The sequence below is a fragment of the Miniopterus schreibersii genome (assembly GCF_964146895.1).
Source record: "Miniopterus schreibersii genome assembly, chromosome: 4".
Taxonomy (NCBI): domain Eukaryota; kingdom Metazoa; phylum Chordata; class Mammalia; order Chiroptera; family Miniopteridae; genus Miniopterus; species Miniopterus schreibersii.
The window spans coordinates 67,928,071-67,942,827 of NC_138105.1; the positions used below are offsets into that span (position 1 = coordinate 67,928,071).

Consider the following 14,757-nt stretch of genomic DNA (forward strand, 5'->3'; position numbering starts at 1 on the left):
AATTTCTCCTATGCCATCGAGCAGCAAGATTTCCCATGGGTGGGGTTTTCCACTTTGCCAGAAAAAGGGCTAACGCTTGCCTGTGGGGTTGAAGCCCCTTACGGTGAAGCCGGAGGTGAAGAGGCCGTGGTAATGAGTGCAGAGCCCTCAACCATGTGAGGAGCCGCCAGGGTGTGTCTGACGGGGCTGTCACTGCACAAGAAGCCCCGGATGTGGGGTACTAGCAAACTGCTCTCCCTCAGCCCGGTGGGGATGCTGACTGCAGGGGGTGGAGAAGACCCTACTCATGGACCTGTCGCTCGAGGTTTACTAACCTAAGGCATTCTGGGCAGTTTGTCTTCTCTGTGTCTCCACAATCTGGACATGGTGGGAGGGTGGGAAAGCTGGGTAGGGAGAATGGTCTGGCCAGAAGGCCAGAGGAGGACAGAGTCCCGGGGACCCTTTCATGGGTGGGATCCTGTGAATGAGGTAGGTAAGGGGTTAGGGTAATGAGGGACAAGGGTGGAAGGGCTCACTTTGTCTGCATGCGTGTGTCCTGATGTATGGGTGTATGTGTGGATGATTGTGGCTGTGTGTGTATGTCTCTGCATCTGTGAATGTGTGTGTGGAGGTGCTTACGGATATCTATGTCTATGTCACCGGCTACATGAATATGTCTCTGAGCATGTATGTTTCCTAGTGTGGTTGTATGAATGTATGTAGATGTATGTTTCCTGGTGTATGTGTAATTCTACATAGCTGTGAGTCAGTGTGAATCTTCTTGTGTGTCTTTCTTGGTGTGTATGAGTCTCCATGCCTTTGCATGTATGTGGTTATGTTTTTGGAAGTATGTGTATGTGGTGTGTCCTGGCGTGTGCACCTGTATGCTTAGGGATGTGCATGCAGATGCGTTTGCCTTGGTGTGTGTATATATCATGCCTCATGTGTATGTATGGTGTGAATAGGTGTTTGTGGTGTACATGGGTGCATGTGTAGGTGTATGTGCCCTTTTCTGTGATCTGTGTGTGTGAGATTATGCAGGTGCTCATGGATGTGTGGTCGTGCTGCTGTGTGTGGTTATGTCCGGGGTCTGTGTGTGTGATCATGCCATCAACCAGCTACAGAGCCATATCTATGGCTCTGTAGCTGGTTGATCTAGGAGATATTGGTGTGAATGTGTTTGAGCAAGGTCCAGGGTCCCTGAAACCACCATTCTGAAATCAAGAAGGCCAGGGGGGCTGTCTCCAGCAGGTGCCAGGCTCTCTGTTAGGCCCATCCACCCTAAGAGCACAACATGGAAAACATGGAATCGTACATTTGTACAGATATAAATACAACACAGACCACCCCCCCCCACATAGATAGACCCAGATACACGACTCAAGGACATACAGCAGATGTATTAGAGAATTGTACACCTGAAACCCATCATTTTATTAACCAATGTCACCCTAATAAATTCAGTATAAAAAAAGATACACAGTGCCCTAGCGGGTTTGCTTCGGTGGTTAGAGCTTTGACCCATGGACTGAAGGGTTCCGGGTTGGATTCCAGCCAAGGGGCACAGACCTCGGTTGCAGGCTTGATCCCTGGAACCAGTTGGGGCGTGTGCAGGAGGCAACCAATCTACAAGTCTCTCTCACATCGATGTTTCTCTCTCTCTCTTCCATTCTCTCCGTAAAAGCAAGAGAAAAAATATCCTTGGGTGAGGATTAAACAAAAATAAAAAAGGCATACAGCAAATAAAATTATATGAAGGACAAAAAATGGTCGAAGGGAGAAGATGAAAACATGAAAGACTGAAAGAAAGAGAAACACACACAGCCAGCTGCCGACCCCAGCATCCAGCCCCAGGAAGACGTGAACACACAAAAGTCACTTTTGTGTAGAATCCCTTTCTCTCCCATTCACACAAACACACATTGACTCAGACATCTCAGAAATACGCTCATGAACACGCAGAAGTGAAGACACACCAGTTTCCAGTCTAGTCACCCTTGGGTAAAAACATGCAGACAGACCCCTCCACGGCCTTCGGGATGTGGGGTGCAAAGCTGGGGGGGAGGGGGCTCACCCAGCAGCAGACATAACGTGTCCAAAGCCACCGACATCCTGGCGGTGAAAGTGCGCCAGCGAACGGGACGCGAGTGACCCGCGCGGCTTCCCAGCCACAGTCGCTGGCAACCGGATCACCATCCCGGGAACGCCGGTCAAATTTATCGACTTGGGGTGCGCGTGTGACGCGGGGGGCACAGACCGGCCTGGTATTGGAGCTCTCCAGCCCCTCGGGCCACTGCGGGAAGAGGCGGCTGGGGTGGTGAAGACCACCGTGGGGGGGACAGGGCCCCACCGCCCGGCGGTATTTAGTCGGCTGAGAGGCAGGAGCCTTCCCGAGGAAGAGTTTGGCTGGGGAAACTGAGGCGTCTCTTTCTCCATTAGCTAGGAGGCCCCATCGCACACCAGGACCTCGACGAGGTTGGGACGGGGTCTTGATAGTGGGGGTGGGGCCCGGCAGGAGAGAGGACCGCACAAAAGGGGAGGGGCCTAAAGGACAGACAAAATGGTCAGACGCCCCCGGCCGCTAAGTCCCCAGGGAAGTCAGACTAGGGAAGAGGGTGGGTTGAAAGCTTGGACTGGGAAGAAGGCACAGGGCTCTGGTAAGGAGCGAGGATTTTATTTTTTTAATATATATATATTTATTTATTTTTCAATATATCGTTATTGATTTCAGAGAGAGGAAGGGAGAGGGAGAGAGAGCTATTGATCAGCTGCCTCCTGCACGCCCCGCACTGGGGATCGAGCCCGCAACCCGGGCATGTATCCTGACCAGGAATCGAACCTCGATCTCCAAGATCATCGGTCGATGCTCAATGCCTGCGCCACACCGGGCGGGCGGGAGCGAAGAATTTAGATGGGAGACAATAGAAGGGCGGAGCCTGGGCAGAGGGTGGAGCTGGACCAAGAAAAATAGAAAAGTGGGTAGGGCAGGAGAGTGAGCTCAAAGGGACGGCTGCGGAGGTGGGCAGGGCCTACGGAGAATGACCGCGAAGTGCGCGGGACCGGGGAGTGGGCAGGGCCTGGAAGGTTAATATGGGGGGACTGGGCGGGGCCTAGAGAGAAGGAAGGGAGGTGAATGGGAGTGGGCAGGGCCGGGGGGGGCTGATGACTAGAAGTGGGTGGAGCCTAGGGAGAAAGACAGGAAAGTGGGCGGGACCGAGAGGCTGACGGCGGGGGAATTGGGCGGGGCTTAGAGATAATGACAGGAAGTGGGCGGGGCCGGGAAGTGGGCAGGGCTTGGGAGGCCCGGGTCCCTGGAAGGGACGGCCCACCTTTTTCAGGATTCTGCTGTCAAAGTCACGTCAGAGATGGTGATAACTCCGCGCCGGGCATTCCACAGCTTGGGCGATTCCCTGGTGGTGATTTTCTGGCTGAGAGCCGTCACTGGGCGGGACGGAGTCCTTCCCTCTAAGGCAGTGGTCGGCCACCCCTCCCCCGCCGGGTGCCCTCGCGGCGCCTCACTGGTCGCGCGCGGACCAATGGGAACCCGCCCCTGGTCTCGCTCCTTCTCGGGTCCCAGGACCGCATCGGCCCCGCTCGGACCAGGCGCTGCGTGGAGTAGGGACGGGCGAGGGTGTTCTGTCCCTCTCCCGTTAAACTCGGTTCTGTTTAGGCGCTGAAGGACCCTGCCTGATCCGGCTCTGGGCGACCGTCCCCCTCCTCCCCCGTCCCCATTTTCCTGCCTCTGCAGGCTTTGCATTTGAGGCGGAAGACCTAGAAGCACCTTTTCCCCGCTTCAGCCAGACCCCCTCTCCTCGCCAGCTCCATGCTGCTCTGGACCGCTTCACCAGGGGGCGCCCGCAGCCTGCACCGGGTGCTGCTGAAAAGAAAAGGGATCTAGAGCGACTCTTCCTCGAGCACGCCCACGCCTTTCTTCCCTCTCCGGCGTGCGTCTTTACTTTTCTCTCCGGAACTCTAAGGACCCCCACAAGACTTGCAACCAGGGGAGCAACGGGCAGCAGCGGCTCCTCCGGGACTTACCCCCTAAACCTGCCTCCAAGGCCCCCTTTTCTCTAACTTTTCAGTGAGCTAATAGCAGCCCTACCATGGCTCAGTTCTCTCCAATAACATTTCTAGAAGCAACAGGCTCTCTTCTACACTAAGCCCTCCCTTTGTTTCACTGTTCCCAATTTTAATAAAGGTACTCTGAAAAAAAAAAATAGAAAAAAGAAAGAGCCAGGCCCGTGTGGCACAGTGGTTGAGCATCAACCCATGAACCAAGAGGTCGTTGGTTCCTTTCCGGTCAGGGCATATGCCCAGGTTGTGGGTTGCGGCTGGATTCCCAGTAGGGGCATGCAGGAGGCAGCCAATGGATGATGGTTCTCTCTCGTGGGTGTTTCTATCTCTCCATCCCTCTCCCCTTCTTTCTAAGAATCAATAAAAACATATTTTTTAAAAAAGAAAAAGGACCCTGTGGTTCCTCAAGGGAAGGAGGGACAGGTACACAGAAAGAGAGCCTGGGTTCCTTCTAGAAGGTGGTGGATCTTGAGCAGTTTGAAGGATGGAGCCTGGGTCTCCACTGTGGAAGAGGCCTGGGTTCCTTCAGTTGTGTTCCCTTGTGTTTTGTGTCTTTATTTCAAGTGTCTTGCTGGTCTCTCCAGGTCTGTCTGCTGTGTCTCTGATTGCCTGCCCCAGAGCGTTTGAGTCTCTCTGAGGCTATGTGTTAGTGGGTATATGTGACTATGGCCATGAGTGTGTGCTGTGTCTGCTGGTGGCTAGCTTGTGTGATTGATCTTGTGTATCTAGATTGTGTCTCTGGGCATCTGTCTCAGTGTGTGACTGAATATGTGTTGTGTATCTCCAAGTCTGTTTTAGTATGTGTGTGATAGTGTGTGTGACTGTTCTATTCTCCATGTGCTTGATGAGATATGCCCTGAAATATGTATCTTTTGTGTCCCTGTGTGTGCTTGTTGGCTAGCTTTGGTGGCTGCTCCTGTGTATCTATAACTGTGTATCCAGATATGTGTGTGTGTGTGTGTGTGTGTGTGTGAGAGTGTATGTGTATGTCTTTGTGTGTCTCTTTCATTTGTATAATTGCATAGCCTGAATAGGGATGTCTTGTACCTGTCTTTGTGGTAGCTGCCTCTGGGCAAGTTGGAGAGTCCCTTCCAGATAATAGCCCAGCTGAGACTTCCTTCCTAGGGCAGGCTGGCTTGCTTCCCAGCAGAATGAGCTGACTTCTCACGAGGGGCTTCTCCAAGGGGTCCCCAGGGCCCTTCCCTGGTCTGCCTGGGTGTTCCCCATCTCTGTATTACTCCACTGTCCTTATCAGGGAAACACGATTTCCTGTCTTTGATGTCACTGGTGCTAAATTTTCCCTTCCAAACAGCTCAGGCCACTAGTTTCTTTTTTTGTGTGTGTGCACCTGACTACGATTTTGTGCTTAATATATAAAAAACAAAACAAACAGTAACACATGGAAAATGCAAGTGGGCCAAAGTACATACAGCCAAAGGTCCAAATTCTCTCAGCCCAAATCCCCTGTCTCTTTTATACCTTCCAGAAATGGACTATGCAAATGTGAAATAAACACCACATTCTGTAGGTAGCACTATTTTTTAACCCAAAAGAGATTACTCAACCTTCACACCTGTGATTACTGAACTGATTTTCAAACAATCTGACAATTTCGCTTTTGATTACTGTTTTGGCTATTTTCACCTGAACATTTTTGCAGTTGGTGTCTGTGCTAGTTTTTGGACCCTGCTTGTTCATTCGCAAGATTAACCCCTGTGTACAATCACACAGAGCCACCAGACTGGCAGCCCCACTGGCAGCCATTATGGCTAACCCAACAGAGCACCTGCTGTATGGCAAATGCTTTTCTGGTTCTCTATTTTTTTTTTTTATAAGGGGCCATTAAAAACAAATCTTTACTGATTTCAGAGAGAGGAAGGGAGAGGGAGAGAGAGAGAAACATCAGTGATGAGAGAGTCATTGATCAGCTGCCTCCTGCCCTCCCTGGACTGGGGATTGAGCCCGCAATGCAGGCATGTGCCCTGACTGGGAATCCAACCATGATCTCCTGGATCCTAGGTCCATGCTCAACCGCTGAGCCATGCCCAGCTGGGCTCGGGCTCTATTCTTGACAATAATCCTATGAGGTTAGCTACACTTCCCAGATGAGAAAAGCAAGGAACAGAGAGGTGACAGAATTTTCTCAAAATCATACAACTAGCGAGAGGCGGAGCTGGGATTTGAAGCCACACAGTTTGTGTTATTTGCTGTTTCTCAACTAGAAATACACATGCGAACACATGGAATCTCCTTTCCTCATCTCTAAACACACAACATCACATTGGAAACACATGAGTCCAGAGTAGCCTGGGATTCACCCCACCTCCACAAAGCTTCAGTGCTTTGTACCAACATGCCTTGCAGCATTCCCACAATACCACAGGTGCACACACATGCTGGGCCTGTGTTTTCCTGGCCTATCTAGGACCCAGCTTTTCCAGAGACTTGACTAACGTAGACAATGCAATCCCCCACTCTGTGCCTCTTTCCTCCTTCAACACATGTTTCCACTCCCACAGACCTCACTAAATTCTTTCCTCCTCCTTTTTTTCTTTTTCTCAATTCACATCTCCCCTGCCCCCAATTTGGTTCTTTGCCCACTTGCTTGTACACTTACTCTGCAAATATCACTAACATTCTCTGTTGGGCTTTGCCTCTGCCCTGGGGGAGACAGAGGTTTCAGGCCAGTAAAGTTGATACTGGGGGAGGCCACATGCAGGGGATGGGGGCAATGGGGAACCCAGAGAAAAGGAGAGAGGAGGTATCCTCAGAGGTGGAAGGGGGGGCTCCCCCATTCAGCTACTTCCTGCTCAATCCCTCCCTTGAGCCCTATGATGGTGAGCGTGAGGATTCAGGCCCTACCCCTAGAGATGAGGAAAATGGGCCCACGTTCACCTCCGGGAGACTGCTGAGCCACAGAGGTGCTAGATTGGTAACGCTGACAGCTCCATGGTGGGCGGGGCTGCCTGGCTCAGATGTCCCAACCACAGCTGCACGTCATGGTGCTCCCAGGCTGCGGCCAGAGCCTTCCCCAGGCTGCCAGACTTTGTTTCCCCTCTCTGGAGGGAGAATACAGAACTATGCCAAGCTCCTCAGTGTGGAGAGTTCAGAGCACTCACTGTGACTCCTTAGCTAAGTGCCTTCAACTTGTGGAGTCTTAGTTTCTGCATCCACATATTGGGTTGCAGAAAAGATTCTGTGACCATAACAGCTCACCCTTTTTGAGCAATTGCAAAGTGCCTGCCACTGCGTACAGTAAGCTCTCAATTGCCTTTTGAGATCTACTATTACTCCCATTTAACAGATGTGAAAAATGAGGCTCAGAGGGGGTAGCTGTTTGCCCTCAGCAAGAAATCTGAGAGTTGAGGTGGAAAATTTTTTCTAAAATGGTCCAAAGACAGTAAATATTGACTTTGCAGGCCAATCTTGGCCACAACTACTTAGCTCTGCTGTAGTATTGCAAAAGCTGCTATAACACAATATGTAAATGAAGGAGTGTGGCTGCTTGCCAGTAACATTTATTGGTGGACACTGAAATTTGAATTTCATATAATCTGTACGTCAGGAAATAGTCTTCTTTTGACTTTTCCCAGACACTTAAAACCAAAATCACCAAACAAAAAATTCATAGTTTTCAGACTGTAGTTTGTTGCTCTCTAGAGCCCATGCTGTTAATTGTTATGCTATAATTCATTAATTTATTCACTAATTCAATAAATATTATTGAGGCCTGTAATTATCTAGACACGAGGTAGAATGGAAACAAGGCAGGTAAAGATGCTCCTCTTCAGGAGATTACTGTTTCATGGGGAAAATAATTGTAAGCAAGTAAACAAACACAAAAATATTCTAGATGTAACAGGGCTGAGGGAGAGACACTTTTATTTGAGTTGTCTGAGGTGGTGACCTTTGGAGTTCCTCTTTTTGTCTTTTTGTCAGCTTAGGCAATCTTTGGCTGTCATCTCCTGTGGGTTAGGGCTTAATAATAAACAGCCTGTCTTCTTAGCAGGGCAGTGGTGTGGAAGAGGGCCCGTTGGCCTCAGTACCTATAAATCTTTTTTCCTGGTTGGTCAGATTCCTCGGAGATGGGTCTTTCACCATCCCATCTTTGGGGTCCTGATGCGGAGTGGGGTGAGGGTTGAGGTGGGGAAGTTTTAGCTTCTGCATTCAAGTGCACAGGTTTGCTTAATATTCCTACGTTCAGAGTGATTCTTCTACCATTTACTGCTGTTCCTCTGACCAGAAATGCTGCCATTTCCACTCTCTGGAGGTAAAAAGAAAAGAGATACTTTTCCACCCTGATGGGAAGTGTAAAGAAAAAAAAAAAAAAAGTGGACCCACTTTAAAATGGAGCTGGAGCCTGGCTGGGCATGGCTCAGCGATTGAGCATTGACCTAGGATCCAGGAGATTCCCGGTCAGGGCACATGCCCGGGTTGCAACCTGATCCCCAGCCGGGGGCGTGCAGGAGGCAGCCGGTCAATGACCCTCGCATCATTGATGTTTCTCTTTCTCTCCCTCTCCCTTCCTCTCTCTGGAATCAATAAAGATATATTTTTAAAAATAAAAATAAAATAAAATAAAATGGAGCTGGAGCTGGAGCTGCCATGCCAGAGGATCTTCCTTGCGCATCTTACGCCTCAAACCTTTGGAATGTTAAAACAGGGCAAAATAACCTTTGGGCTTGTTTCCCAAAAGAACTGTTTGTAAAGAAAGCAGATATGATGACTTACTGGACTAATGACTACTGGACTGAAAATGAAAAGCATTGTTTAGAATTAACATTATTATGTTATCTGCACCAGTAGAAATGCCTTCCACCTATTGATGTAATTATTCCCCTTCCCCTTCTCATAAATACCCCCTTTGCCTTTGCCTCCTAATTGGAAGGAAGACTCTTTGGTTTTCTGCCTGAATTGGTGAGTCCTGAAGAGCTATTCTTTTTTATTTCAAATAAATGCTTGTTGCCTCTCACTTTGAAAGGACTTTTATTTTTTGCTTAGCAGAAGAAAAGCTGATGTCTCTTTGGGGAATTTACTTTCAGCAAACTCTTCTATTTTCGCGGTCACCCATCCCACTCTCCTTCCGAGTTGGCGAGAGTCACCAAAAACTGAACTTTGGGGGATAGTGGTGTGAAATTCCGAGAGGGAAATAATATTTGGCCTTCCATCCTGCTGGCTTGCCATTTTGTTTCGGGTTTTAAAACAATCACTGAACTGTCACTGTTTCAGAAGAGTGAAAGTAGGGGCTGGTGCTCTGTTCATCTTTACCCAGAAGGGCGGTTGGAACCGAGGCTGGCTGCCAATCTGGGGAAAGAACATTCCAGTCAGAGGGACTGTGGGTGTGAAGGAACAACCTGGGTACAAGGCGATGGGTTCGCCAACTTGGGCAAACACAGGAATCTTCTGGGCGGCTCATTGAAACACCCATCGCTGGGCTTTTTCCGTTCCCAGAGGTTGGTAAACTGCGGCGCTGGCATTTGCATAGGTGCTAGAATTTGCTACTCTTGCTGGTTTGTGTATCACACTTTATGAACCGTTCACAACGGAAGCACTTAGCACCTGTGCATCAGCACGCGCGGGGCGCTGTAATTCCCCTGCAAGGCCAGCGCCCGGCTCGCGGCGGGGGCGGCGCCGTCCCGGACAAACCCCCCGCGTTTCCTGGGCGGCTGCGGCCTCCGGCCAGGCCTCGGGCCCCCTCCCGCCGCCCTCGGGGACAGTGAGCCCCGGGCAGGGCAGGGCCGGGCGGGAGCTGGCCGGTGTCCTCCCGGCGGGCGAGGCCGCGCAGGGCTCTCTTCCCATCTCCCATCCAGGGTTGCTTCCTCTTTTGGGCCGAGTTTTGGCGGCTCTGGGCGCCTCCTCCCACCCCCGCTGAGTGAAAGGGAAATTTGAATTTCCTCTGCCTCGCTCGGGTCCTTTTCCTACAAGGGGAATTTCTCTACCTGGACTCTCCAGCCTTCCGCTTGTGGGGTCCAGAGGGGGCTCCCGACAGGAAGCGGTGTAAGCGGGTGGGCGGGGGCGGGGGGGAAGGGCCGGGGGTCCTGGGGACGCTGAGCCGGGGCGGGGGGCGCAGGACGGCTCTCGGGGTCCCACTGGGGGGTCTGCTCCAGAGGACAAGGCGGCTGAGACTTGGCTGTCCTCTGGCCCCTCTGCAGAAGTGCCGGATTCAGGGGACCCTTGGGGGAGCCTGGTGGGAGTGACAAGGAGGGGGAAGACCAAGGAAAAGGGAGACTCAGAAAGTGAGAGCCGGAGGGGGGGGGGGGGAGACGGGGTGAGGGACAGACAGACGGAGACGCGGAAATAGTCAGGGATAGAAACCCCCGAGACCCAGCCCCGACGCAGAGACAATCGACAGAGACAGGGACACATTGTGAGAGACGCACCAAAAGGAGAGATCCAGAATGACTGAGAGGAGCCCGGGGGCAGGAAGGGAGGGAGACCCCGGGGGAAAGGAGGCGCAGCGGGCAGAGGCTGGAAGGCGAGACCAAGGAAGGAGACCCCAGACGGCGATGCCGAGGAGAGAAAGTGTAGGGACCGCTCCGCCGGAGGGGGCGGGCGCTGGGATCCCCACGGTCTCCGCCCCGGAAAGCGGGGCTTCCGGGTTCAGTATAAAGCGGGGAGCCCGGGACCCTGGCGGCAGCCGCCCGCCGCTGGCCATGAGCTCCAGCTCCGACGCCGTCCCGGACCCCGAGGCCCCGCGGCCGCCCGCGCCCCCCGGCCGCGCCCGCGCCCGGCTGCCCTGGGTGCTGAGCGCCGCGCTGCTGCTGGTCGCCGTCACCTGCGCCGCCTGCGCCGTGCGCACCTGGGTGCTGCCCGGGGGCTTCGCCTCGCCCGGCCCCGGCCCCGGCCCCGGCCCCAGCCCCGGGCCCGACTCCAGACTCTCCGAGGCCCCCGAGCTCCTCTCCGAGGCCCGGGCCCGCCTTCCCGACTCCCCGCAGGTGAGATGTGCCCCTACTTGGGACGCCTTCTCCATCCCGCACCCGGGGGCCACCCCCTTCTGCACCCCGGGCCTACGGTCCGTCCCTCTCAGGCCCCTGAGAGCACCCTTACCTTATCCAGGACTTCGGGGGAACCCCTTCTCATCTCGTTACCCTTGTGAGACCCCATCTGCACCCCACGCCCTAGGGCAGGACCTTTAATCCATCGTGACTCCGAGGGGCACTTCGAACCTTTGAGGGGACCCGCGCTTTCCCCCCTAACCCCCGGAGAGGTTTTCTCTCGGACCCTTGGGGTGTCCCCCTTTCCTCTCAAAACCTCCCTGTTCCAAGAGCACGTGGAGGCCCTTCGCCTGGGTCTGGAATCCTGGCGGGTGCCGTCCTGGCAGACCCCACGGCTCGGGGCAGGTCGAGCCCCCAGCTCCAGGCGTGCGCGCGTGTTGGTGTCTTTTGGAGCCGCGGGAAAGGGAGAGCGCACGCCCAAGACCTGGGCAGACGCGGGGGGGGGGGGGACACACGGCACTTTTTCAGGGGGCTGCGGGAGCGGCGGGGGACCCTCCACTCACTCTCTGCTCTTCCTCAGGGCGAGGGCGTGTTCGCACAGCTGGTGGCCCGAGATGGTGAGTGTCCCGTGCCAACCTGTCCCCTGGGGAGGGTGACACTAAGTAAGAGGGTCCCCGGAGCTGGAGGCCTCCTTCTGACTAAATCTGACCCTCCACTCCTTTCCTCTCTGGAAGCTGTCTTCTCATCTCTCTGAACCTCACCTGTCTCTTTCCCGCCTCCGGGTTCCCTCTGCTCCGCAGCTGGCCCGTTTGCTCACCCTCTCAGGCCTGGGCCCGGGTCCCCAAGTCCCACCCGTCCTGGTCTCCACGCTGGGCTCTGGGAGGTTCGCACTCTCCTTCCCGCTGGCTTTCCCGCCTTGCTGCCAGACTCCCTCCTCCCCTCTCCCTTTTAGACTCTCCTCCCCACCCCTTCTCTTTTTTCACCCAGCCTGAGACTCGCCCCACTCTCTCTTTACCCCTCCGAGTCCCCTCCTTCGTTCCATCCCACCCTCCCTCTAAATCCCTCCCTTCCATCCCCTAGAGTCCCCTGCCCTTCCCCCTCCGCTTCTGCATTTTGCGCCTCCCTGCGCCGCAGGTGTCAGTTCCTGGAAGTCTCTCACCTTCCACCTCCAGCCCTCTCACAGTCCCCCCCGTTTCCTGACAGCCTTTCCCGACTTCATCAGCTCCCCCCCCAGCCCCACCTCCCTCTGGGAACCTCTCGGGTCCTCAGAGCCCCACCGCCTTCCCCAGGCTGTGCCCCTGCCCACATCCTTGCTCAGCATAACCCCTCCCCCTCCTCCCCGCAGTGCTGCTGGAGGGAGGGCTCCTGCACTGGTACAGTGACCCTGGCTTCAGAGGCGTGTTCCTGGCCCCCGGCCTGAGTTACGACGAGCACACGCAGGAGCTGGTGGTGTCTGAGGCTGGCATCTACTATGTCTTCTTGCACCTGAAACTGCAACGTGTGGTGGCCAGAGCTGGCTCTGGCTCGGTCTCCATTGCCCTGCACCTGCAGCCACTGGGCACAGGCACTGCAGCTCTGGCCCTGACCTTGGATCTGCCGTCTCCAACCTCTGAAACCCCGGACTCAGCATCTGGTTTCCGGGGTGGCCTGCTGCACCTGGGTGCTGGCCAGCGCCTAGGTGTCTACCTCAGTGCTGCGGACGGGGTGCACCCTGCCTGGCAGCTTGCACAAGGTGCCACAGTCTTGGGACTCTACCAAGTGGCCACCAAGGTCCCCGCTGGATTCCCCTCTGGACAGCCTTCATGAGGCAGGTGGGGTTGCCACTTGCTGCAGGGAGACTGAATCCTGCCTTGTTTCCGTGGGGCCTCTGGTGATGGGCCCTGGCTTCTCTACCTCACCAGGCTGGGCAGGGGTTCTGGCTGCTTACCCCCTCCTCAAGGACTACCCCGATCCCTCTATCACTCCTGCCCCAAGTCAAACCCTTGGTATTTATTATGAGCCTGAGCTCAGACAGTGGACTTTATATTTATCTATTCAACTTATATTTATTGAGCACCTACTACATTCCAGGTACTGTGCAGGGCTGGAGAAACATCAGTAAGCAAAACAGAATGCCCCCCCCCCCCAAATCTTAACTTATGTTAATTATGTGAGCAATAAAGACTCACTTCTAGTCCCCCCTTTGGGATTTATGGGCTAGCTTTTAGGGGTTTGCAGAATTCTTTGTTGTATGAGTTTCATTCATTCATGCGACTTGTATTTTGAGCATCTACTATGTGTCAGGCACTGTTTTAGGTGTTGAGGACACAGCCATGAACAAGACAGACCAAAACTCCACCTTTTGGCAAGCTGACTTCTAATGGTTTGACACTGTGGCTTTGATTGTGTATGACTCGGTGTGACTTGGCAGGGGGCAGTGTGAGATGGTGCGTGGTACTGGATAATAAAATGTTTAAAAATTTAACAATGACTATGTATTGAGCATTTACTATACACCAGAGAGTGTTATTTGAGACTCATAACTACCCTATGCTTTAAGGATTTTATCATTTCCACTTTACTGTTATGTATGCTCTTGCGGTTATTTTCCTTTATTGTAAGCGTGTGGTGGAAATATTGTAGAATGCAGTTCTGCAGGAAATTGCTTGCTGGCTCTGTACAGTGACATCACACTGGTAACTCAGAATCAGCCACGGGAATCAGCAAACACACAAGCTGGGGCTTGATGTATTTATTGCCTGTGGATCATCTAGACTTAAAGTGATGGAGGAACTGATAGAAACATGTAGACTAGTCTTAAAAGTGTGTCTTGTCTCAGAGACTTGTTACATTGTGAATATCACACAAAAAATCTAGGAAGTCTGCTTCGAGTGTTTTCAAACTGTTACCTGATTTAGTAAAGGAGTTGCTCATGTCTTCACAAGCAAGTGAAGTGTGGACATACGTCTTTGGTCTGTTTTATCTTAGTCTTTAAAGGAAAATACAATCTATATTCACTTGTTTGTCACTGGCACGCAGGGTTGACAAGAGTGGGGAAGATTAAGGCATTCTGTAGAGAATCAACTGGCTACATAGAATTTGCAATGAAGAATGCTCTCTATTTCATTCTAAAATGGTTTGCTACACAATCATTTATGCCCATAAAATGTATAATAGATACACGATTGCATTTTCCGCCTCTGGAGAGCTGCTTATGGAACATGTGCCAGCACGCTGTCCCTCTCTCCAGACCTGCCAGTTCCCCGTGCTCCATAATTTTTGTCCTCATGCAGAACTTCCGCCCACTGGTCCATATAAACTGGCTGGACCCTGGCTCTCCTGACAGATCTAGGACAAAAGGGGCTGGGTGGACAGAAAAGTCTCCACAGAGCAGACTGTGATGGGTCTTAAGAAGAGGAACTGGGGCTTGACCAGAGTGGCTCAGTGGTTGAACATCGGCCTATGATCCAGAAGATTGAGGTTGGATTTCGCGTCAGGGCACATGCCCAGGTTGAGGGTTCCATCCCCAGTAGGGGGCATGCAGGAGGCAGCTTATCAATGACTCTCATCATTGATGTTTCTCTCTCTCTCTTCCTCTCCCTTACTCTCTCTGAAATCAATAACGACATATTAAAAAAAACAAAAAAGAAGAAGAGGGATTAGGGGTGAGTGAGGCAGAGGTGGGAGAGTTCGGCCTGCAGTGGCCAGAAGGGTGGGGGATGGACAGCGAAGATGTGGAAGTGGAGGTGAATTGCATTTGCCTGGCCCATCTCTACTCCTCAAGGGGTTT

General features: G+C 52.9%; 1 protein-coding gene across 1 annotated transcript; it reads left to right on the forward strand.

Annotated features, from left to right (window-relative positions):
- Positions 1-10,706: 10,706 nt before the first annotated feature.
- TNFSF9 (TNF superfamily member 9) lies at positions 10,707-12,794 on the forward strand (the record flags this gene model as incomplete). Its single annotated transcript, XM_081135815.1, has 3 exons — positions 10,707-10,988; positions 11,569-11,605; positions 12,334-12,794. 3 exons carry the CDS (start codon positions 10,707-10,709, stop codon positions 12,792-12,794), a joined length of 780 nt encoding a protein of 259 aa, XP_080991941.1.
- Positions 12,795-14,757: the final 1,963 nt, after the last annotated feature.